We start from the raw sequence: 25351 nt of genomic DNA, 5'->3' as shown, positions 1-25351 counted from the left end.
CGACGCGTCAAGCACACTGTTGACAGGCGCTGTGGCCGGAGCACCCGGAGAGCGGCCGGGCGCCCTCTGCGCAGATGTCGCCGCGGCCGTGATGAATGAGGGCCTGAGCCGCGTCGATCGAGCAGGCTAAACACTGGAAAAGTTGGCTGAACTCTGACTTTAAATATTCATTAGGGCTAATTATGGATTTTCTGACTCTATGAATTACAGTTTCTATGCCTGCACTGGCAATGTATTTTCCATTTATTTGTTGTAAACTTCATAATTTTATATTAGCTTTATCACGTTCAATGAGGTAACAGTTTCAATGTTCGCTATGACATTTATTTACTTAGGCTGCTGCCGAGTGCCTTCTGCCCAAAACAAGCCAAGATTCCCTGCGACAGGCGGGTGGGGGCGGGGGCGGCTCTGAGGGCCGCAGGGGCAGCCCCGTCACCGCCTCCCCCGGCCCCCAGGCTGCTCGTGCCCCGCTGTCCGCCTTCCGCGGCGGGGCCTCAGCTGCACGGTGTCAGAGAGGAGCCGTGCCCAGGTGTGTCGCCAGTGCGCCGGCCCTCCTTCCGCCTGCCACGCCTGGGGCAAGTGAGCAGCAGCCTGCGTGCCCAGCTTGTTCAGGATCCGGCGGTGTCGTGAGATAGGTCCAGGGACAGGCCGGGCAGCGCGCTCCACTGCTGAGAGCGCTGTGCTGCAGATGTGGAAGTTCTCACTACAAGAAAACAAAGTTGTAACCATGTGGGGGATTGGCTGTTTCGCAATATATGCAAACACCAAATTATTACATTGTTCATCATGAACTTATACGGTGTTGCAGGTCAGCTGTATCTCAGTAATGCTGGGAGGAAAGAAATGCTGTAACAATATTTCTGTGTTGAAAAAACAGGCCTGGAAGACAGCCCCCGCCTTGGAGCGTGGCCTTGGGCCAGGCCTCACAAGGGCCGAGGGCGGCCAGGCTCCGGGCCCGGGGTCAGGCGCTCCCGCATACCCTGGGGGCAGGCTCGCTGGGCCCCCCTGCGAGAGGCGGAGGTGCTCGTGGGCGGCGGAGCCCACTCAGCAGCAGGCGACAGTGCATCTTGCAGGGGCTCCTCCCGTCCCCGCAGACAGCCCTGCCGCGTGTCAGCTGGCCTGAGCGGCTGGCCTTCCGGTGGCTGTCCGAAGAAGGACGGGGAGGCCAGCCGGGCGAGCTGTGGCTTTGGCCCTCCCCCGCATCCGTCAGACACTCAAATATGTGCGTGTGTGGGGGCGTGTGTGCAGGTGTGAAGTGTGTGGGGCCTGGTGAGGATGGAAGGCACGTCGCCGCGCACCTGTTCTGCTCCAGCTCCCCTGCCGAGTGCAGCAAGGACAGTGGAGCCAAAGCCGGGCCCCAGCCAGGCCTGTGTGCAGCGGCATCGCACACACATGCACACAAACCTTAACAGGTGCCCACGTATGCACACAGACATCCAGGCACACACCCACATCCATACACATACATGAATACATGTGTGTGCACAGACACACATGCACACACGCCGATGCATATCTACACATGGGTGCACACACATACACACATGTACATGCACACACGTGCACACTCACAGACACAGCCACGCGCATCAGAGACCGCCTCATCCAGCCTGAGTCTCAGCTAAGCAGCGCGCGGCTCTCAGCGAGGAACCCTGTATGCCCCTTCCCCTGTGGGCTGTCCCTGCCCCGGCCTGGCCCCTGTGGCTTTGCCTGTTCCTGAACGGGGAGAGCAAGGCCCAGGCCCTGGGCGTCACCCGGCCCTGTGTTCCCGACAAGGCGGTGAAGGGGAGGGCAGCGCGTGGGGCCTCGGGCCGGGTGGGGACAGCGTGTTTCCGGGACAGCGCCCCCGTGGGAGGCCACGCCGCTGACAGCCGGCTCCGGCTGGACCTCCTGGCCTTCAAAGGCGGCGCCCTCTGTGGAGGCCATTTCTGGCCTCCACGCCCGTGACTGGGAAGCAACGGGAGCGCCTCGCCCTTGCCTTCCAAGCATGTTTTTTTTGTGGCCCGGGGCTGCGGGAGGAACACCCACGTGCCACATCTCACCTGGCCTCTCTTTTTGCTCTGCAGGCTCTAGGAAGCTTTTATTTCCTTCACGAATCCTTGAAAAACATCTACCAGTTTGACTTCAAAGGTAAGAGCCCGTGCCATCAGTCACCGAGAGGCTCCGGGGCTTCCTGCCTCCTGGAGTCCCACCCCCTGCCCGCGGATCTGGCTTCTTCGGGTCCCTTCTGCCCCGTGTCCCTGCCAGGGGCTGGCGTGGTCTTGGTTTGAGTCACTTCGTGGCAGTTAGTAGCCGGGGACCTCGCACGAAAACCTGGCTTTGTGGGTCCACAGAAGTCGAGGCAGCGGCCTGCCTCCCCCCGGCCCAGCCACTTCGCGCCCCGCCGCCCTGCTGGCCTCTGCAGCCAGGGCGAGGCCTGGCAGGCGGCTGGGCCTGTCCAGGGCAGAGGTGCGAGGACAGGGGAAGAGCTCAGTGTCTGTGTCCCCACCGAGTATGGAAAGTGAAAGCAGAACGAGAGGGCAGTGCATTCCAAAACCGGGAGCGAGAGCCCGTGTTTGTGGCCAGGGGCAGGCGCCACCCATGTTTGCTGGGCGTGCACTGCGAGCCTGCACTGGGGAGAGGACACCATGGTCCTTGTCACTGTGTCTGGGGGCACGTGAGGCTGTTTACCCCGGACCTGTTGCGCGTCGGTGTCACCCCGTCCCATCAGGCACGTTGGCGCTTTTATCTTCCCGCTCAGTGTTCTGTCTTCAGGTTGTATGTAAATTCTTCAGAGCTCCATTTAGGCTGTTGAGCCAGATCACATTAATTCGAAATGTCATTAAAGTTGTAATAACTGTGGGGAGCCACTAATTATGTCAGTGTGCTCAGATTCATTATCTTTGCTCACTTGGGAGATAGATCGCCTCTTACGAAAGGGAGAAGCCGGCGGTTTCATCCGGGCCGAGAGCAGGGTTCCAGCCGGCAGGCGGTTGTCACCAGCCCTGTCCCCTGAGGGACCTTCACATGCTTTTAAACACAAGCATCTGGCCTTCCCACCAATGAACCTGGTGAGAGACGGGCCACGGCTGCTCTTGCCATGATCTTAACAGGCACGGGGAGGAGCGCATCGCATCCCCATGCAGAGGAGCCACAAGGACGTCCCGCGGGGGCTGTGGATGTCCCGAGGCCTGACCGTGGTCCAGCCTGTCAGACTTGTCCTTTCTGTACGTGACTGTCTGCCTACGATTTCCCTGCTAGCTCAGGTCGGTCAGAAGGCGTCTGCCGGCCCACAGAGTGCGTGACGCTGTGTGTCGGAGGGGCGTGCGCCTCCAGCACAGCTCGCCTGAGCCCCCACCAGTCGCTGACGAGGGCTGTGACAGCAGTGGGCGGTGCACACGCTCGGGGTGCTTGGGCGTGTCCCCCGAAAACACTTGGGGCCCAGCACGGCGCGTGCTGCTGCTGTCCCGCTGCGGGCGCGGGGAGTGGGGCGCGGGGCGCAGCCAGCATCCAGGGCAGGGAGCGCGCCTGCGCCTGCTCTGCCCAGCCCGTGTGTTCCAGGGCTTCCTCTTCTGCCTTGAATGAGTTACAGCAGAAGCAACACAGAATTTGTGAAAAGTTTGAATGCCCTTGCATAAAAAAAGTAGCCCAAACTTTAACAGATAAATACCTAGGTAGAAATTTCAGGATCCCCGAAAGGTACAGATGAAGAGATAAAAGCAACTTCCAGTTCTGGGTTCAACATGTGAAGAGCTTGGAAGACATCACTTCGGCCCTCAAGCAAGAAAAAGCTGGACTGCTCTTCCGAGAGCCCCAGCAACGCGAGGTCACAGGGCACACCGGCCACCGAGCCACCGAGCCGGGCACAGGCCCGTGCACAGCGCTCACCAGGCAGAGACGGGTGCTGCGGCTGCAGGGGCACGTGCTGGGGCCGTGTGCGGGGGCTGTCTGGGGGCCCAGCCAGGGGCGCCCCGCTCCTGTGGGTTTCACCAGGAGTCTGGCTACATTCTCAGGGTGGTGATCAGGGAAGAACCCCCTGAACGTCTGGCAGGGGAGGGAGAGCCGCTGCTTTGAAGTGCGGGGCGGGCACTGGGGAGCACGTGGCGGGACGCATGCCGACTTTGAGCCTGAACCACCCCATGGGACACAGAGCAGCTCCCTCCACCCAGACCTCAGCTCCCCAGCTTCTGGCCGGGGCACTGGGTGGCAGGGCCCGCAGGCTCAGAGCCTCCGTAGGTGAGAGTCCCCAGGAGCCCCGTGACAGCCGGGGGTCAGGGGCAAGGCCCCGGGGGGCGCCTTAGCCTGGGAGCGTGCAGGCAGCGCGGCCCGGCTCCCCGCCAGGTGGCCATGAGGCCTGACGTGAAAGACCTCTCTGCCTCAGTTTCTCCCACCCAATTATTTACGTGCTGCTTTCAACAAAGACCGTAAGGCATGCGAAAGGTAAAAGTGCACCCTGAAGGGAAAAAGCGTGCATAGGCCCGGGTGTCACATCGATCTGGAACTATCAGAATGGATGGGAATTAAAAGTGGCCGATGCATTTGCTGAGAGGTCCCATGGGAAAGTGGGCATGCGAGAGCAGATGGGTGACACAGGGGGAGAGGTGGGGACGCTAAGAAAGGGTGTCGCGGGGACAGAAATGAAGAGAGCCTTCGGTGGGCTCGCCAGTCTGGGCGTCGCCGAGAGGGAACCGGCGACCTGGAAGATGTGCCAGTAAAAATGTTCCAAACTGCAAAGGCAAAGAGGGCAAGGAAGGAACAAATGTCTCAGCACCGTGGGACAACTGCAGGGGGCAGTGTGTGCGCAAGGGAGACACCGGCAGGAAAAGTAAAACACAGACAGGAGCAGGAGAAATGCGTGAATGGCCAGGAATTCTCCACAGGCAACCGCGGACACGGAGCCCCAGACCCTGGAGCCCCGATGGGGGGAAGGGGCAAAGGCGAGGCTTCCCCTCGGCCTTCCTGCAGAGGCCACGCAAGCAAGGGGAGCAGTGCGGGGTGTTTGCGTCGCCGGGGGAGGGCCGCCTGGAATCCTCACTAAAGCAGGCAAGGTGTCCTTCGAAGGCCAGGAGAAACGAAGGCTTTCTCAGACAGACCGAAGCCGAGGACCTTGGTTCCAGGGGCCCTGCCCGGCAAGACATGGAAACCAGCTGCCAGGATGGGGGTGGGGGCGGGGGTGATGCAGGTGAGCGACCGCACAGGGCGGGTGTCAGAGAAGGGCTCAGTGAGGGCAGGACAAAATATTTCATTCTTTATTCTCTGCTGATCCAACAGATAACTTGTTTCAAAGGATCCACAGCAAGAATTTATTGGGTGATGGTAGCTTATGGGTAAGTGAAATGAACGGCATAGATGTTATAAAGTTTGGAGGAATTGCGGTGACTTGTTATAAAGAACACACACTATTTGTGAAGATATATAGTGTTATTTGAAAAGGGGCTTGGATTGGTTGTAAACGTATATTGTAAACTCTTTGGCCACCACTAAAATGTTTTTAATGAAGAATAACTGATAGTCTAAAAGAAGAGAGAAAGTGGAATCATGTAAAATGCTCAGTGTAACCAGAGAAGTCAGGAAAAGAGTGGAAGGCAAGAAACAAAGGACAAAGGCAATAAATAGGAAAGTTCTAAGTATGGAAGGGTGTGACTCCAACTACCACAATAATTGATTTAAATGTGAGTGGTCTAAATGCACCAATTAAAAGACAGACTGTCAGAGTGGTTAAAAAAAGACCCATGATCCAGCCATGCACTGTCTGTTGTAAACTGTCTTAAGATGTGTACAGGCCCAGAAAGATAAAAAGGGAAGGGATGGAGGAGGGGACACCCTGCTGACACTAATGAAAAGAAAGCAGGCGTGGTTGTGTGGACCTCAGACAGGCAGACTTCAGAGCGAGGGGCGTTTTCAGGGCTGGAGAGCGGCTGACAGGTCCCCAGAAGACATGGGACGCCTAGCAGCAGAGCATCCCAATGCAGGACACGAAGACCGACAGACCTGCAGCCAGAGACAGACGGACCCACTCTGGCAGCCAGAGGCTCAGACTCCCTGCCTCAGATGGGGCAGGCCCAGCAGGGCCGCCCGCCGCCCGCCGCCTCACCCCGTTGGCACCTGTGGGGACAGCCCAGTCGGCAACAGCAGAACGCGTCCTGCCCTAGTCACATGGAATAGTCACCAAGGCAGACCACGGTCTGGCCTGTGAAACACACCTCGCCAGATTTGAAAGGATAGAAATCATACAGAGTGTATTTTCTGACCACAGTGGAATTAAGATAGAAATCAGTAATAGAAAAATAACCAGAAAACCCTCAGATACTTGGGATAGTAACTCACTTCTAAATCACACGTGGGTCAGAGAAGTTTCAGGAGAAATTTGAAAAATATTTTGAGCTAAATGAAAAATGAAAACACAACTTATCAAAAATGTTAGGATGTAGTGAGAGCACTGCGTTGGAGCAGCAAACGCATGTATTAGAAAAAAGTAAGATACACAGTCGATAATCTAAGGCTCGGCCTTAGGAATTGAGAGGAGAGCAAGGTAAATCCAAAGTGGGCATAAGAAAAGAAATGATAAAAATTGGAGCATAAATCAATGAAGTTGAAAACAGGAGCTCAATAGAGAAAATTAACAAAACCAGAAGTTGGCTCTTTGAAAAGATCAATGAAATTGATAAACCTCCAACCAGGCTGACCCAGGGAAAGGAGACAAATCACTGGCCTTAGAAATGAGCGAGGAGCCATCACTACCGAGCCTGTGGACACTGCAGGGCAGCAAAGGCACCTTACGAACATGCGTGTGCTTCTAAATCTGGTAACTTAGACCGATTCCTTTAAAGATACAATCTACCAAAACTCATACAGATGACCAGATAATCTGAATAGGCCTTTATGTATTAAAGAAATGGAATCAATAATTAATAGCCCTCTAAAAAATAAAGCACTAGGCCCAGATGATTTCACTGGTGAATTCAAATAGACATTTAAGAAAAAAACTATACGTGCTCTCTATAATCTCTTCCAGACGATAAAAGCAGAGGTGATGCTTCCAAGCTGATTTTATGAGGCCACATTACTCTAATGCCAAAACCAGGCAAAGACATTACAAAAAAAGAAAAACTAAGACGAGTATCTGTCATGAACATAAAATGTAGGTATTCTAAAGATAAAGTAGCTAGAACTCAGCTGTGTAGGAGAGGAGTTACACTGTATGACCAGTTGAGATTTGTTCCAGGCGGGCAGGGCTGGTTCAACATTCAAAAACAGATTAACATCATTTATCACAGCAACAAGCTAACAAGTAAAAGTCACAGAACCCTATTAATAGGTGCAGAAAATCATTTGACAAAATTCAACACCCATGTATAATGAACACTCTCAGCCAACGAAGAATAGAGTTTATAAAGAAAACTACAGAAACCTACCCTAATGTAGAACTTAATAGTGAGGGACTAGATGCTTTTTCCCCTAAGATTAGTAACAAGACAGGGGTGACCCCTCTCAGCATATGTCTTTAGCATCGTACTGGAATCTTGGCTAATGCAGTAAGACAAGAAAATGACATAAAAGGCTTGTCAGTTGTGGGAGGGAGCAAGAAAATTGTCTTAGTCTGAGAGGACATGATTTTCTCTGTAGAAAATCCCAAGGAATCAGCAACAACAGAACTGGTACTAACAAGCAAGTTTGCAGGATGTGAGTTTAAACATAGCAGTCAACTGTGGTCCCACATACCAGCAGTGAATGAGTGGGATTTGAGGTTGACAACACAATACCATCTACATTAAACACACAAAAAGAAGCACTTAGGAATAAATCTAACAAAATGTGTACAAGAGCTATCTGAGGAAAACTCCACTCTGAGGAGTGAAAGCAAAGATCTAAATAAATGAAGGGACATGTCCCATGTTCATGGACAGGGAGACTGAACATGGTCAGGAGGTCAGTTCTTCCTGACTTGATCAGTCAGTTCAGTGCAGTCCCAGCAAATGATTTCGTGGGTATCAACAACCTGTCCTAAATCTGACATGGAGGCAAAGAATAGCCCACACCGTGTTAAAGGAGAAGACACTGCCCAACTTCCAGGCTGACGGCGAGGCCACAGGCATCAAGCCAGCGTGGTGCTGGCAAAGGGAGAGACAGACAGGCCGGTGACAAAGGAGCAGAGACAGCACAGTGGAGCAAAGACAGTCTCCGTAACAAATGGTTCTGGGACACTGGACAGCCACGTGCAGAAAAATGGATCTAGACTCAGACCTTACACCTTGCACAAATCAACTCAAAATGAATCATAGACCTAAATGTAAAACAAAACTATAAAACTCCTACAAGGTAACAGGAGAAAATGCAGGTGACCTGGGGTTTGCAGAGGAGTTTTAGACACAAGAGTAAAAGCACAGCACATGAGAGAAAGCATTGGCCAGTGGGCTCCACTGAAATGGGAAACTTCCGCTCCGCAGCAGACACTGGAGGAAACGCGAAGACGAGCCACGGGCCGGGAGAGGACGTCTGCAGAAGATGCAGCTGATGGGGGGCTGTTTCTCAAAATAAGCAAAGCGCTCTTAAAACTCAGTAAGAAAACAACCTAATTAATAATGAGCCAAAAATGTTAACAGACATCTCACCCAAGAAGATACTCAGATGACACGCGGACATGTGAAAAACACCGAATAGCGTGTGTCGTCGGGGAGATGCAGGCGGCAGCCGTGTGATGCCGGACACGCCTCTCGGGATGGCCCACACCTGCAGCGCCGAGAACGGCGACTGTGGGCGCACCCGTGGAGCAGCAGGAGCCCCTTCGCTGCCCAACGCAGGCCGGTGCCTGCGGGCCACGCTGGGGGACAGTGCGGCGACCGCTCACCAAGCCAAACATGTTCTTACCGCTGGAGCCCGCAGTCACGCCCCTTAGCATTCTCCAAACGAACTGGCAACTTACGGCCACACAAAAACCTGCACAGAAACATTTGTAGCATTTTATTCTTTATGACCAAAAATGGAAGCAGCCAGAATACCTCCCCCTCAGCGCGTGAGGGTGTGATCAGCGGCCCCTCCATTGCAGTGTCGCTCAGCAACGAAGTAAGGCAGGCTGTCGAGCCCCAAAAAGACGTGGATGAAGCACAAATGCATGCACTTGACCCTTGAACAGCGTGGGTTTGAACTGCACGGCTCCTCCTATGTGGACTTTCCAGTAAATACCTGGACTACTTTGGACCCACGTGGGAGTCCGTGGGTGCACAGGCCAACTGCGTGCATTGGTCCACCCCATTTTACACGAGGGGCTTGAGCATCCCTGCGTCTTGGTACCCACGGTCTTGGTATCCATCTTGGAGACCACCAGGGGGTCTCCCTGCGGCGGATCCCGACATGGCAGCCGTCCACTGGCCCAGGCCCCCGAGAACGTGAGGGACAGATTCACGCGTTTCTTCACCAGACCCTCCGTGGCTTGGAGAAAAGAAACCACCCCAGACCAGGGTGTGAAAGAGCCAGGCCAAGCCCCGTCTGCTGGGGGTCTGCCCGGGGCCGGGGTGGGATTGGCCCAGCAGGGCACCTTGTCCAGCGAGGTGACAAGGTGCTGGGCAGGCGGCCAGGAGCTCGGTCCGCGGTGCCCCCCTCTCCCCGTCTCACATAAAAACCCCTTGTCCTTGGACATGAGTGATGTTGGCTGGATGCGAGTAGGAAATCGATGTTATTAAATAAATTTGTATTAAGGTATGAGCGAACGGCAATTCCACGGCCCTGTTAAACATATTCACGGCTTTAGCGGAGGACGCCAATTAGCCCCTGTAAATCTGCGGGCCGGGAGCTGCTAGCGGGTAATGAAGTGGAGTGTCGGAGTCCGGGGGGGCCACGATTTACGAGCCGCGAACGTCGCCGGGAGCAGCCGGCCGGCCAGGTCGGCGCCCCCGTCCGGCCCCCAGGGGCTGCCTGGCTCCTCGCAGGCTGCACGGGGGGACACGGGTGGGACACGGCCCCGTGGCCTGTGGCCGGTTGGATGGGCGTCAGGCCATGGCTAGTCACACGGTGCTTCTGCTCTTTTCCAGCCAAGAAGTATAAAAAAGTCACTGGCAAAGAGATCTACTCGGACACTCTGGAGAGCACCCCCATGCTGGAGAAGGAGAAGTTCCCACAGGACTACTTCCCCGAGGTGCGTCCCGGGAGCCCCTGGCCACCGCCTCCGAAGCTTTTCCTCCTCGGGGCGGGCACATCGCAAGGGAGATGCAGGGCCTGCCGTGTTCATGCCCGTGGGAGGGCTCACATCTGCTGCCGCCACGCCCCAGGGCTCTCTTTCCGGGAGGCTCCGAACTGTGCGTGGGCTCACCCGGGCGGTCCCAGCTGGGTGCCGAGAGGATATGCAGGGTTTACAGTTCAATCAACCAGTACATTTCCTAATTACTATTTCCCGGCAAAGGAGCCGTCCCACAGATGCAGGAAAAGAATCAGTTCACTCGGGGCCTGGCGGGTGAGCGGGTCAGTCTGACCAGCGGCCTGCCGGGCGCAGGGACACACAGGGTGTGTTCCTGCCCCCAGAGCGCTGGGCCTGGCCAGTGAGAGGTGTGGCCAAGAGCCTGGAGCTGTCCCCGTGTCCCAGGCAGTGGCTGCTCCACGCAGACTGGGCGCAGTCGGGCGGCGCTGATCCCTTCCTCTGGGCCTGAGGCCCTTTCCGCAGTTCGCACGCAGCCGCTGCAGCTCGTGCGGCCTCAGACCCTGCCTGCGGCTGAGTCCCCGGATCCCGCGCAGTGCGGGCGAACCTGGAGCTGGCCGCCCGGTCGGGCGCGAGTCCGTGGCGGACGCCCTCGGGGCAGAGGTGGAAGGCCTGCGCCCCCGCCGCCGTGACAGCGGCGCTGCTCGGCCCCCAGAAAGATTGCTGCCCGGCCCCTCTGTGCGGGGGCCCCCGCCTGCGCTGGGAGCAGAGCTTCAGCAAGGCCGCAGCTTTATTAACTTTCTTTATGGCCCAAGCCCCGAGGGACGGGTGGCGGCCGCCTCCGTGACAGATGGGCCCTCCTGTCAGGCCTGGCCCTCCGCGCCTGTCGTCCCGAGCCAGGGGCGCGGCGTCAGAGGGCCGGCTCCCGTCCCACGACCCTCGGCCCTCCACGGCCCCCCGCGCCCTGCGGGGCTGGAAGAGGGCGTGCCTGGAAGCTCTGGGGGCCTCAGTCCCCCACCTCCCGTGGTCACGGCCGCTGCTGTGTGCCCCGGGCCCCCCGAACGCGGGCCGCGGCGGCGTTCCATCCGGACCGCGTGGCCGCAGTGCCCTCGGAGGTGCCGAGGGACGGGACGTCGGTCTCAGGGCCCCGCTGGGGCTGAGCTCCCGGCCCTGTCCCAGTTCAGACCCGAGGCCCACGCCCCCGCCACCGGGGCCCTCGCCGAGGGTGACCCCTGCTCCAGCGCATGGGGGGGCTGGGGGGGCTGGGGGCGGGGCTGCCGCAGCACAGGGACCTCAGCCTCTCCCCTGCGGGAGGAGAGCGCGCCTGACCAGCGCCTCCGGGGCGGGGGGGGCACAGCCCTGCACTGGCCAAGGAAGAGGCTCGCGTCGTCCTGTGACGCCCTGGGCGCCACCCAGGGTCCTCGCACTCCTTGGGCGGTGGTCCAGCACCCACTGGCCGAGAACCCCCAGGGCCACTGCCCACGCAAGGCGGGGCTGGGGACCTGGGTCGTCCTAGCTCTTCGATCTTCTCCTGGGGTCCAGCCCCAGCCCAGAGAGGGGCTTATCCCACCCGGGACAGCTGGGGTTCCGCAGAGGAGGTGGCGGGGGCCACGGGCCCCTGGGCGGCGGCGGGGGCAGGGCCGGCAGCGGAGCCGTGAGACTGCGGGGGAGTTGGCTCAGCCCCTCGCGGCCCTTAGAGATGGCGCCCCTCTCTCCCCAGCCCCCCTGCATCCTGGGCGCCCCACCCGGGATGCGCCCCAGCTGCTCCTTCCCTCGCAGCAGGCGCTTCTCCAGGTCCCACCCCTGCCAGGAGGGCCCCCGGCTCCTCCCTCTACCCCAGGAAGCCCTGAAGGGGACCCCCGCTCAAAGGCCGGCACCACCTGGACCCCGTCGTGGCGTGGCTTTCCCAGTGCACGCGGCCCATCTGGGCTCCGCGCGTCCCCGTCGAGGGCGGTCTGTCCTGGCCAGGCGGCTGGGCACCACGGCAGGGGGCGGTGTCGGGAGGCACGGGCGGTGGCTGCCGCTGGCCACCCGCTCTCCCTGCGCAGCGCCTTCAGGCCAGGCGTTCAGCTTTATTTGAACACATTTTGGAGCAGGGAATTAGTTTAAGATGGATTTCCCTTTCTTTTATTACCATCACTTAAGGATAATCTAAATGTAATTACCGTGATGGAGGCAATTCCAAATAATTACAGCCCTGCATCTAAAACTAACAAAACTCTCTGCTGATTTATGTCGGGAGCCTCAGGCGCGGCTTGCGGACGCCGCCTCTAAGCAGCACTCCAGGTACCGGGAGGCCGTTTTTAAAGAGCAGGACTGTGTAGTCGATCAGGCCAAGGCATCTGTCCTTTGCCCGCGGTGAGAAATTGGTTGTTGCCGTAGATCACAGCCCTGCGCCTGGCTCTTATGAAAGATGAATTAATTTCGCTAATGCTCCAGAGCGGGCCTTTCACGGGGAAGGCTGTGTGGTGATAACCTTCCCGCAGCCTCCCTTTCTCGGGGTGATTTATGCCGTCTTTTAGTAGATGAAACCGCTGGTATTCGCCATCCATCTGCTGCCTAAAGGCATCCTATTAACAGGGGATCTGAGCAGAGACTTAATATTGCGAGGTGAGCGACGCGGCCGCCCCCACTCCCCGCCCAGGCGTGACGCGGCTTTCACTGCGTGGTGACAACCTCTCTGAGAGCCGGGTGGCCACCCCAGCCGCTGCCGCCCCGTCCGCCGCTGCCAGGCCCTCGGCGGGATTTCCAAAGGGGGCCGATGCCCAAGGAGCTTAGCGTGTGGGCGGGAGCGGAGCCCCCGCCCCGCCGACATGCACTCCGCCCGGCAGTGGGCTCTGCGCCTCCCGCACCGGCGGCCTGTGGGCTGTGGGGCGCGGGTGCCCGTCCCTGCGCTTGGGGGCAAGGAGGTGCCTGTCCGCCACTGAAGGGGAGGTGGTTGGGTGGCGGGAAGGAGCCGCAGGAGCCCCGGAAGTCTCTGTTTCTGAGACAGAGGAGGAAAGGGAACCGCCCTGGGGCTGATGTGCTGAAGGGAGGGGTCGCGCTGGTGAGCAGGGGCTTCGGGACCAGCTGTTCTTCCCACAAGTCACGGAGCTGGAGGTTATGGCCTGGAGGTGTCCCCACATTCCACAGTTGGGTCCAGAGTCTGCCGAGGAGGGAGAGGGGACGCAGGGGATGAGGGCAAGAAGGGGGGCAGCCTCACGGGACGGCGTCCTCTGCGCCCAGGGCCTGGCTCCCGCACAGACAAGGCAGCGCCTGGGGTGGGAGGGCGGCCTGGCCGACAGCAGGTGAGCGTCACGGCCCCTCCCCACCGAGCAAGGTGGCTGTTCGGGTCTGTTCTGGACAGGTGTCCCCGCTTCCCGCTGTGACCGAAGAAGGTGCGGGCCTCACCAGGCGAGGGCGCGTCTGTCCCCACTATGTCCAGTCTTAGAGCACCAGCCACCTGAGCCCTGAACCCTGCTCCTCCCAGCCCCTCACTCGGGGACCCTGAGCACAGTTCTTGGCTCCCAGCCCAGCGTCCTGGCCTGCAGAGCAGGCGTGGGCGGCGGCCCGCCTGTGGCTGCCGTGGGGCTGAACACACTCGTGAGCATCGGGCGCGAGACCTGTCAGCCACGGGGCGCGGCCGTGTCCGACGAGGGGGTGGGGGCGGGGCCCCCGGGCCTCGTGGGGGCGGCATCGGCACCTGTCGCTGTCCCTGAAGATAGCAGGCTCCAACCCAGACGCGGCCCCACGGGCGCGTCAGAGGGGCTGTTGAAGGGCTCACCCAGTTCCGCCGAGAGACACGACGATGCGGGGCTGGAGAGGGGGCTGGGACCCCGGAACCAGCGCTGCAGGGGCCGTGTCTCGCCTGGTGCTTCGGGGGGTAACGGAATGGGCGGTGTGGTCGTGGGGGCCCGGCCGCTGCTCACGGGCGAAGGTGGCGGCGGCCGGTCTGGGCCCTTCCGTTGGCGCAGGGGCCGTCGTCGCCCAGCCCCGCTCCCCGCGGGCCCCCCGCAGACGCGGCCACATCCCCGCGTGGGCGCGCCCGACCCCCTGCCTCCGGGCCTCCGCTGACCGGGCACCAGCAGCGGGCCCGGGGCTCCTCTGGGGTGTTGGAGGGAACGGGATTTCGCGTCCAGCTCACACATGTTTGCTACCACGGAGTTTGCGGGCGGGGGCCTTGGCAAGGCCTCCCCCTGTGTCTCCAGGGCTTTGCAAGGGGTCAGTGTTGCTATTTAAATCAATTCTGATTGCGATAGGGCGGCAGCATTGCCAGGGCTTCCACCCAGGGGTCTCTGACCGCCATGGCTGGGGACCTGCGCGGTGGGTGGGGCCGCGGCCCCTCCGAGCTGGAAGAGCACATGGTCTCCTCGGCCCCCACTGATTGCTGCGGCCTGTTTGTTTTTCAGTGCAAGTGGTCCAGAAAGGGCTTCGTGCGGACGAGGTGGTGCGTCGCCGACTGGTACGTGTCTCCTGCGGGCCGCTCGTCTCTCCTGCATGAGGTTTCGGGGCAACCCCCTTCCGTGCCAAGCGCAAGGCATGTGCGCCTCTGCCCTGTCCACGGCTGGGCCACCCGAGGGCCCCGGCCGCCCCACTGGAGGCTCCCTGAGTCCCTGAAGACCCTGCTGCCTCCCCTGGGTGTGACATTCGACTGCAGCCCCTGACAGCAGCCTGGGCTCCTCCTGGCAGCCCCTGGCTCTGTGGCCCTGCTGCGGCCACACTCCACTGCAGGAAGGCGGCCCAGTTACGTGTCCTTCGGGGCTTGGGGCACGGCAGCAGTAGAGCTGCTCACCCAGAGACCCAGGCCAAGCCTTCCTGCAGGCGGCGGCTCCCAGTGGCCCAGCAGGAAGCCTCAGACCCCGGCCCGTGTCCCTGGCTGCCCGTGGAGACCAGCGCCGCCCCCCCACCCCTGCCACTGGGCGCCGTCTGAGGCGCCGACCTGGGGCCACGGTCTGCAGTGAGCACTTGCAGGCAGCGTGTCCTGCGGTGCTGCTGACGGGCAAGCGCCCCACTGTCGTGGGGAGGAGACAGGGCAAGGCACGGCGGGGCCAGCAGCCAGCTCCTAGCCGCGCCCCCGCCTGGACCTGGACTGCCCCTCAGGCTGCTGAGCCGGCCGGCGACCCCCGCCGCTCATCCCTCTCCTCATCCCTCCTCCTCCACCCCACCCCCCACCCCAGACTCTTCCAGGCTCGCTGGCGGCTTGAGAAAGGTTTGTGTGCCCTGGCGTCTGCAACGATGCTTAAAGAGGACCCTTCCCGCCTCACGTGGCCCCTGGGCAGAGGCGTCCTGCCCTGGGCCAGCCCGGAGCACTGAGGAGGACAGGAGGCCAGGGCACAGGTGGCTCTGCCCACCCACGACCCTGGGGGCCCGGCCAGGCCTTGCTCCACCTCCCCAGGAACTCGGATGGGGACAGCGTCAGAGGGGCTGCACCCGGGGCCCTGGGGCTCTGGCCTGTTGTCACCGAGTCTCCTCTCTCTGTGCAGCGCCTTTGACCTGGTGAACATCCATCTTTTCCATGACGCTTCCAACCTCGTTGCGTGGGAGACAAGCCCCTCTGTGTACGCGGGGATCCGGCACAAGGCCCTGGGCTACGTGCTCGACAGGTAGGTGCCCCCAGGGAGGGAAGGGAAGTGGCTCTTTTAAGCCACTTTTCTTCCATGCTTGCTTTTCTGTTTACCAAAAGTGTGAAACTGGTTAATGTTGACCTGCTGACACCGCATACAAATCTCTACCCGTGTCCCAAGGCTCGAGCAGTCCCCCCAGGCGAACGTAGGTGGGGGCGGCCTCACGCCTGGTCCTCAGTTCTGTGGGAGAGATGAGAATCATGCCCGGAGCCGTGGGGGAGGCAGACGCCAGCCGGGGCATCTCGCACCCGACCCGTGAGCGGTGCCCCCCGTGGCTCCGGCCCACTTGCTGCTGATGGAGCGGCCAAGACGGGGCCTGGGTCCCTTGAGTGCCCCCAGCTGCCTGCCGTCGACCAGCGAGGCCCGGCCCGCCGAGCGCCGCCCTTCTCCCAGCGCCGCCCCCGCGGCCCTGCCGCCAGGCCCTGCTGCCTGGTCCTGGGCCCCAGGCCCGGGGCTGTGCACCTCTGGTGCGGGGGCGGGGGGGGCGTCCTCGGGTCTTCAAAGCAGGGGAGCCACTCCCCGCCCCCGCCCAGGCTCCCAGCAGCCTCCCCTTGCTCCCCTTGCTCCCCTCTCACAGCTGCCCTTTGGGGCCCTCTTACCCTGGACCCCGTGGACCCTCCCACTGTGCCCGGTGGCCAACGACCTTTCCAAGGGCACCAGCCGACAGGCTGCCCTGGACAGGACGGCGGACCCTCCAGCTCCACAGGGGGCGGGCGAGCCTCTGGCTGGAGCTCAGCCCCAACGCCGTGTCCCAGGGCTGCCCGCCTGCTGCCCAGCCCTCTCCGCCAGCATCCCGTGACCCAGGTGGCAGCCAGCCATCCCCTCGGGGCTTGGGGCAGCCACAGCCTCGCCCACAGCACAGCGGTCTCCCCGTTTCTGCCTGGTGGCCTCAGATTTCCCCAGAACCCCTGCACGGGGACACCAGCCCACGGCCACGTGCTGAGGCCTGTGGCTGTCCTGCCCTTCGGCCCATCCCGCCAGCCAGCCCCTCCCTGCAGGCTGCTGCCTTCTGGGTCCCTTGCAGCAGGCGCACCCACCACAGGGCCAGGGTGTGGGGTCCACCCCTGTGCTGCTGTTAGCCGGGTGTGTGGCCGTGGTGCTGCTTCACCCGGGGGCCCCAGTGAGAGCCTGCACCTGTTCCAGGCCCGCCCAGAGGCGGCAGGAGTCGGGGACGCAAGGTCTGGATGTCCTGCCCAGCGAGGGCCTGGCCCTCAGCCTCCGACGCAGCCTCCCAGGTGTCAGCTGGGCTCAGAGGTAATGACCCGAGGCGATGGAGGGGCAGAGCCAACGTGAGCCCAAGCCAGAGCTCTCCGCCTGCCCGGGCAGCTGGGGCCGCGGCCACAGGGAGCCCGGGGCCTGTTGCTTGGTCCCAGTGCGCTGACCCATCACCGCCTGTGATGGGGGCTCCCGTGTTCCGGGGCGCTGACCCATGACCGCCTATGATGGGGGCTCCCGTGTTCCGGGGCGCTGACCCCGTGACCCCCAGTGATGGGGGCTCCCGTGTTCCGGGGCGCTGACCCCGTGACCCCCTGTGATGGGGGCTCCCGTGTTCCGGGGCGCTGACCCCGTGACCCCCCTGTGATGGGGGCTCCCGTGTTCCGGGGCGCTGACCCCGTGACCCCCTGTGATGGGGGCTCCCGTGTTCCGGGGCGCTGACCCTGTGACCCCCCTGTGATGGGGGCTCCCGTGTTCCGGGGCGCTGACCCCGTGACCCCCTGTGATGGGGGCTCCCGTGTTCCGGGGCGCTGACCCCGTGACCCCCTGTGATGGGGGCTCCCGTGTTCCGGGGGCGCTGACCCCGTGACCCCCAGTGATGGGGGCTCCCGTGTTCCGGGGCGCTGACCCCGTGACCCCCAGTGATGGGGGCTCCCGTGTTCCGGGGCGCTGACCCCGTGACCCCCTGTGATGGGGGCTCCCGTGTTCCGGGACGCTGACCCCATGACCCCCTGTGATGGGGGCTCCCGTGTTCCGGGGCGCTGACCCCGTGACCCCCAGTGATGGGGGCTCCCGTGTTCCGGGGCGCTGACCCCGTGACCCCCAGTGATGGGGGCTCCCGTGTTCCGGGGCGCTGACCCCGTGACCCCCTGTGATGGGGGCTCCCGTGTTCCGGGGCGCTGACCCCGTGACCCCCTGTGATGGGGGCTCCCGTGTTCCGGGGCGCTGACCGTGACCCCTGTGAGGGGCTCCCGTGTTCCGGGGCGCTGACCCGTGACCCCCTGTGATGGGGGCTCCCGTGTTCCGGGGCGCTGACCCGTGACCCCCTGTGATGGGGGCTCCCGTGTTCCGGGGCGCTGACCCGTGACCCCCTGTGATGGGGGCTCCTGTGTCCCCACACAGGGCACCTCGTCTTTTGTCGCCCGTTGTCGCCTGCAGCAGGCCAGCGCCGGCGTCGTGTGTCTGTGCCGAGGACCCTGGGGATCAGAAGCGTGAGCCCTGCCCCTGAACTGGCTCGTGCTGTGGGCGGTGGCAGGACCGCGCTGCCGTGGGGCCTGGCGTTGGGATTTGGGAAGCGGCGAGGCGGGCAGGAGAGCGCTGACATCGGGTCGGGGGGGCGGGGTGGCCCTTGCAGTGGCCGTGGCTGGCCTCCCCGAGGGCTGCCAGGCTGGGGCGCTGTGGGCAGAGCCGTCATCCCTGGGCCGGCCACCGTGGCCAGGACAGGGCCTGGTTAGGGCGCTGCGTGCGGTCTCCCGGAAGGCTGCACGGCTCTCCTGGGACCCCCCACGGAGCTGGGCTGAGTCCGAGCCCTGAGCAGCCTGGGCTGGGCACCGTGGGCAGGCTGTCAGGGGCTGTGGCCTCAGAACGTGTCATCGCCCCAAACTGCCATGCGTCTGCGGCCTCAAGGACGGCAGCCTTCCGGCTCCGGCCCTTTCCCGCGGCCCCGCATTCCCACGCACCGCCCCTGTGGGGGCTCGGCCAGCCGCAGATCCGGCTCTGCGCCCAGCACAAAGGGCGGCTCTGTGGGAGCGGGGGCCCCGGGCCGCCCTTTCATCGGGGCCGCTAACCTTTTGGCAGCCACCAGCGGGCTGCATTCTGTTCTGCTGAGTGGAGGACAATGCCCGGCCGGCCCTTTGAATGGACGCTGCCACCAACAGCGCCCCAGTCACTCTGGGAACCTCGGGGCGCATTGTCTGTAGGCGGTGGACACAGGGACCAGCCTGCCTCGCCTGCTTCGTCTCCCAGGAAGCTCTGTGGGGCCGCGTTCCTGCCAGCTGGTGGCGTCAGACCGGGAAGGCAGTCGCCGGCCTGCGGGCCCCGCCTCAACAGCGGTTGGGACCCAGTGTTGACACTGAGTGGTGCCCAGGGCTACATTTGCCACATTTACTTTCCTGTAAATCTAACGTCATTCCGAAAGAAAAAGCTTATTTAAAAAAATGGAAAGACAGCTCTTTTTCTCTCAAGTCTATAAACTCTTCAGAAGTGGCCAATCTCCCAGCAGCGCCGGGCGTGCCCCCAGCCCTGGGCCCCCGGCCTCGTGCGCAGGCGTGGCCACAGCGCCCCTCCCCCAGGCTGGGCACGAGGGGGAGGCGCGGGGGGGGGGGCTTCCTGATGCTGGAGACACGGAAGACGGGTTTTCAGGGATAAAGAGCAGCGGGGGGACTCCTCTGGGGGGTTTACTACAAATAACGTTTATGTTTTTGTGTGCAATTTAATTTTTGAATTTTTTAGTTTTAATCTCTTGTAAAACTTTTAAAAAGAAGACAAACCGCGCAGTGACGCTCGGGGCACACGGCCCCGGGGTGGTGGGGCCTCTGTGGGTGGGCCCGGGGACACTGGGAGGGCCTCCGCGCAGAGCCCGGCACCTCGACGCCGGAGGTGGGGACCTGTGGGCGTGTCCCAGACACACGGCCGAGCTGGCGGGAGCACTCGGGGAACCAAACTGGCGGCAGGGGCCCCGGCGCGGTGTCCTTCCTGGGGCCGAGGCTCCCTCACACCTCCGGGAGTGGAGGGCCGTGAAATGAGGTTTCTTCCACAAGTGACAGGGCTCTTCTGTCTCCCCTTTGAGATGTGGCCTGGCCTAGTTCAACAGAAACATTTTTACATTACAACTGTGAAATCTTGGCACAAAGCGCCCCTTTGTCCCCCCATTATTTTCTCACAAATACAGTCCATTGTCACAGCGCTGAAGTTAATTTGATCAACATTGGGACATTTAACTTTTATGTCCAGTCAAAAGAGTTGTTTCATGCTCATTTCGGGCATTCAGAGGAGATGATGGCCAGAAAAATAATGGTGCGGCGAACAATCCAGGGCAATTAGTTTCCCAGGGAGCGGCGGTGTGATGGCGGCCGCCCACAGGCTGCCCGCGGCCCCTTTGTCATGCCGGGCCGGTCATCCGTCAGCTGTCAGCCTGCTCAAAGGCCCGCGACCCGAATGTGCCTCTCCAGGCCGTTCCCAGAGCTCGCGGCCGCTTGCGAGCAGAAGAAAGGCGGCCGGTCCCCAGGCAGGGCCGGCTCTGCAGACCGGCCTGGGTGCTCTCCCGCCTCCTGCGTCCTGGGCCGTCCGCTCGGGGCCCTCAGCCCAAAGCCCGGGCGTCTGGCGTCACGTCTGTTTGGAGCCCAGGCTGCACAGGCTCGCGCCCCCCGCCCCCACGCCCGCATTTGCAGGGGGTCGGGCAGGATCGCGCCCCATTAGGACCTGTGGAGTCCGGCTGCAGCTCCAGCAGTGAGCTCGTTGTCCCTCGCACCTCAGGGCTGAGGGCACCTGTGCCGGGCCCTCCGCTGAGAGCTCGCCCGCACGTCCAGGAGGTGGAGAAGGTGCGGTGATGGCCACGCGCCTCCGCTCGGCTCTGCCCGGGTTACGGCGCTCCGCCTGTCTCGGGGTCCTCTGCTGGGAAGTGAAGTGTGGATGCCATGACGCCCCTGTGGTCTCTGTCGTGAGCCCTTGTCCTGCCCGCCCCTCCCCGCCTCGACGTGCCTGCCATCCCTGGGCCCGGGGACCGCTCTTGGGGCTTGCTGTCCTGAGCAGACGCACGGGCTCTGTGTGCGTGCTTTGTCTTCAGTGCCAGAGATGCCGCAACACGCGTCCCCCTGCATCACGCTGAGCGCCAGCTCCACGGTGTCCCCGGCTCGGCCCGGCCCTGCTGCTGCGCCGCCCTCCGCGGGCCCTGCTTTAGGCCGTCCGCGGGGCGCTGCTAACGTTCCCCACAGTGTCGGGGCCAGTGCTGCTGGCTGCTGGTTGCTGGCTCTGCCTGCTGCCCGGCACCATGGCGGCCGTCCTGTGCTCCCATGGCCCGCACACCTGTGCCAGGCAGGGCACGTGGGTGGTCGGCATTCAAGAACCTGTGACGGGGAGCACCGGCTCCTGTGTCGGCTGGCGCTGGAGGTGCGAGGGCTCGCTTGCGCGGTCGGGCTGCGTCTCAGCACTGAACGCGGAGGCCCTAAGCAGCTGAGGCGCTTCAGGGCCTTCTGTGCCGGCTGCCGGGCCTGGGGTGGCGGCTGAGCGTCTGAGGCACGGGGCTCAGAGTGGGAAAGCACATTTAATGTCGTGGTGCTATTTAAAGGACGGATGGACATGAGGCTGCTGATGGCAGCTCAGCAGGGCCCCAGCCAGGGGCACCCCGGCATCTCCCGCGGCCGCTCGCCAGAGAAGGTTCTTGCGGGGACGGCGGTCACAGGGGCGTGGTGTTAGACGGTCGGCAGTGAAACACCAGCGGCTGAGAAACACCACCGTGGCGCCTGGGCCCTGAAACCTGCTGGGCCCTGGCTCCCCCACCCCTAGCGGCCGTCGCGCGGGCCGGGGCCGTCATGGCCAGAGCCGGGCCAGCGCCGGGTCAGCGAGGCCCCGCCAGAGCCGGGAGCAGCCTGACCGTGCTCAGCTGCCACACGGAGGGACAGCCGTTCCTCGCAGCTCTGCCGGCCAGGCGCCCAAGGCCAGGGACGGCCCGTCCAAGCCTGCTGGTGGCCCCTTCCCACTGTGTCCTCCCGGGCACTGCGGAGCCTCTGGTGTCTCTGATCCAGGGCCCTTGCTTCTGTCGGATCAGGGGCCCCTCCGTGACCCACCCAATGGGCACCCCCCCGAATAGAGGCCCCTCTCCAGCACAGGCACGTGGGGGCAGCCTCGGCCAGGGGCTCGGGGGGGCAGTGCAGCACAAAGCAGGGCCCGAGCCTCGAGCAGCCAGGACAGCGGGCAGCCATTCGGGGGCGTGAGCGGTTCGCGAGGGACGCTGGGTGGTGGGGGGAAGCAAGGGTTCTGGCGAGCAAGGCCTCAGTGGTGGGACACCTCCGGCCTGAGTCTCGGCGTGGCCCCTCCGAGGCTGTGCTGTGCCCGAGGGAGGCGCTGTGACTCCCAGGAGGCCAGGTGTCGCCTGCGACTGGGGGCCTGGGCACACGGTGGACGCCGCTCAGCCAGCCCCGCCGGGGGGAGCGTGTGCTGGGGCCTCGGCGGGTCGGCCCCGAGGGTGCTCTGCTGCCCGGTCAACGGGCTGGCACAGGGGCCCCTGGCACAGGTGGTCGGGCCTGCACCTGCCTCCCAGCAGGGCCAGCACGGGGACGTTCGGGCACGGCATGCTGGCACTGACGCTGGGGCGGGTCTGTCATTAGGTTTGTCCTTCTTGCCTTCACACGTGGCCCGCGGTCCTTGTCCCTGTCTCAGGACAGACTGCCTTCCGCAGGCCCCCTCCTGCCGGCCAGCATCAGGACAGACCGTCCACAGGCACTGCAGCCCCGCCGGGCCAGAGCCTGGGCGGTGTCGGCCAGCACGAAATCAGCCCGCCCTTCCCAGGATGGCAAGAGAGGGCGGTCAGTTTATTTATGGCCGGCTCAATGAGACGTTTACGCTTCGGGCAGACTTTTAGGAACTCTGAAACAGTCTGCCTCGTTTTACTAGTTTATGTTGTTGGTGTTTTTGCTGATAAAAATTGTTAGACAGAGGTCGTGGTCTCCACCAGATCTGAGAAACAAAATCCAGCGTTCACCGGTTCCTAATTACACGTCAACGCCACGCTGTCCGGTAGGAAAAGGGGCGTGGACAGAAAGAGGAGGCGCCGCCCCGCCGCCCAAGGCAAGGGCGGGAGCCGCCGTTCTTGCTGGGCCTGTAAGCTAGACCCCTGGGGGAGGCTGTCCCCTTCCTGGAGGTCTCTGCGCTCACTGGGCGGGGCCTCGGCAACGCTGGCAGTGTCACTGCGGTTTGTCCCATGATGGAATCACCCGTCAAAACAGAAAGACACTCCGTTTTCAAGGCCCAAAAATTGATTTTTATGGCTGTTCTTGTAATTCCCTTTTTGAATTAGGCACATGATATTGATGTGGACCTACTTTTTAATCATAATAGCTCCTGACAAGGTAATTAATTTTAAAACAACGCTTTTTTTCTCCTGGTCCAAATGGCACTCTGTTGAAATTAAAAGTGAGGCCGCGGGCCGGCACTCAGGCGATTGCCTGGCTGAGGCGGCCCCTCCCCCGCCAGCCACCACCTCTCAGACCCCGCTTGTTATTGATGGGCGCAGGCCATTACCTCACGGAGCGCGGAGCCCAGGCAGATGATAGAGCTTGGGTTTCTAATGACAGCGTGACAAGGTTCCAGACGGGCCGGTGAGCCCCTCAGCCACCGCCCTGCGCCCCTGCGGGCGGGGCGCGCGGGCCCTGGGAAGGAGGCGGCATGTCCGCTCTCTGAACACTCAGAGGTTTTTCAAGTTTGTTGTCAGATATTAAGTTTGAAATTCGTTAGCTCTTAGGAAAGGAGTTTACCTCAAAATGGGCTCTACCGCCTAATGAGCCAAAAAGGTGTTGGCTTCCTAATTCACAGGCAAGTAGGGGGTCCGCTGCTCCCAGCTCTGTCGTCCCCGACCCCTCTCCGTCAGCGGGGGCGACCTCAGTGAAGGGGACGCTTGCGCCATTTAATCAGCCGGGGCCCAGCTCCAGCTCCTGCCCCGGAGCAGCAGCGCGTCGTGGGGCGGGAGGTCGCCTGGTGTCCGGTGAGTGCACCCCGGGCTGTGCTGTCCTGCGGGCCTCTCTCCGGGCAGGGCCGTGACGCCCTCGTTCCGCACCGCTGTCCAGTAGCCTCCATGTGGCCGCCAGGGTTTTGCGCGCATCCCTTTCCTGGGACGCGAGTGATTCTCCGCTGTCCCACCCAGTACGGCGAATTCCTTAGAGCTCAGGTTTACTGGAAGTGTGTTGGCTCAGGAACCAGTTAAGATTAACGGACACGCATCAGCTCCCTGCTTTGCACGCAACCCTGCCCCTTGCACCCGTCACCATGGGCTCGCGGGCCAGAGAAGAGTGTCTGGGGGAACGACCCTGCGTGACATGCTCTTACAGCCGTGTGGGCTACGGGCAGCACCACGCCCTGCCATGGCCATATGTGCGTTGGCTCAGCCTCAGAGGCCGTGGCACCACGAGACGCAGCAGTGCTGGCAACCGGGGGCCGCCGCAGCCAGGCGGTTGGGACCTGTGCCGCCTTCTCCGGACCCGCCCGGCGCGCAGGCCCTGTGCTGTGCAGTGAGCAGGGCCAGCCAGTCGTCAAGAGGAGCCGTGAGGACGTGTTGGCGCAGAGCCTCTGCAGGGGCGGGACGGCCACCCCCGCAGCCGAGCCAGGCCGCGGGGCAGCCCCTCCAGGGGAGAGAGGGCGCGTGTGCCAGCCAGGAGACGGGCGCTGGGGGACGAGGCCGCGGGACCGCCGGCGGCAGCCGCCCTCGCAGGCTGCCCCAGCCCTGGCCCCAGGTGCTGTGCTAAGGCCCTCGCCACACCCTCCGTCCCTGCTCCCCAGCGACAGCATGGGCATCGACGCTGCGTGGCAGAGGCGTCTCTGGAAGTATCGAGGGCTAGCGCTCTCTGACCCCCGGGGACACCCTGACCGTCCCTACCCCCGAGCCTTGCTCCTGCAGCCTTGCCAGCGGAGGCCAAGCAGGCCAGTGCGGGGCAGCCAGCAGGCGCTGTGGTGGGGCAGCGGCAAAGCAAGAAGAGGAAGCGTGTCCACCAAGGGCCTCCTGCCCGGGGCATGGAGCCCACGTGGCCCTGGCCCCTCGGTCCCTGCCGTGCTGCCGAGGCACGAGGCAGCCATCGCGGAGCGGAATGGATTTGCCCGGCCCTCGGACCCGGGGCAGCGCGGACGGGCGGGGCGTCGGGGCAGGGCTGCGTCCGGAGGGAGTGCAGAGAGCTGAGGCCGTGCCGGCAGAGGATGGACACGGGAGCCTGTGAGGCATGGCCGGTGAGCGAGCCCGCGCCTGCCTCCCGTGGGTGACTCTCCTTGTCCTGCGGGCGCTGGCAGGGGCGGGGCAGGGCAGGGCCGGGGCCGAGGGAGGCCGCACCACCCACGTCTTCATCCCTGAGCCGTGTCTGCTCCTCAGAAAGACTTAACTTCAAAAGAAGCCAGTGAAGCTGCTGGTCACGCGCACCGTTAGCAACACTCTGTGAAAGTGTGTTCTTTCTTTTCCAGTTAATGGAAACATTAAGCATTACTTCAAACTCTTTATTAAAAAGGAAGACGAGGCTCTTCACGGAATTCAGACAGACGGAGAGCAGCTAATATGCGATGGAAGTGGGCCAACAGCCGAGGTGGTTTTTAAGGGTCCCTGACAGGAGGGGTGCCCTGCAAAGTCAGATTAACTAGAGTGTCCAGGGTAGGTAATGGTCCACCGGCGAGAACAGGGAGCCTCTAAAAGACCCAAGCCGTCCGAGGAGTTCTGTGCATTGCGAGCTCTGCG

General features: G+C 62.3%; 1 protein-coding gene across 2 annotated transcripts in view; it reads left to right on the top strand.

The window, feature by feature from the left end:
* INPP5A (inositol polyphosphate-5-phosphatase A) overlaps positions 1-25351 on the top strand; it is a 131023-nt gene that overhangs the window by 82340 nt on the left and 23332 nt on the right. For both annotated transcript variants that reach the window (XM_054584997.1, XM_054585004.1), the window contains exons 5-8: positions 2067-2130; positions 10008-10111; positions 14497-14549; positions 15571-15690. In XM_054584997.1, coding sequence (XP_054440972.1) covers positions 2067-2130; positions 10008-10111; positions 14497-14549; positions 15571-15690 — 341 coding nt within the window. The remainder of the gene's footprint in view (positions 1-2066; positions 2131-10007; positions 10112-14496; positions 14550-15570; positions 15691-25351) is intronic.

This window comes from Pteronotus mesoamericanus, unplaced genomic scaffold, assembly GCF_021234165.1.
Source record: "Pteronotus mesoamericanus isolate MK-2021 breed Mesoamerican mustached bat unplaced genomic scaffold, CSHL_Meso_final contig_1201, whole genome shotgun sequence".
NCBI classification, from domain to species: domain Eukaryota; kingdom Metazoa; phylum Chordata; class Mammalia; order Chiroptera; family Mormoopidae; genus Pteronotus; species Pteronotus mesoamericanus.
The sequence above is the reverse complement of the archived record's forward strand: the minus strand, read 5'-3'. Positions and strand labels throughout refer to the sequence as shown.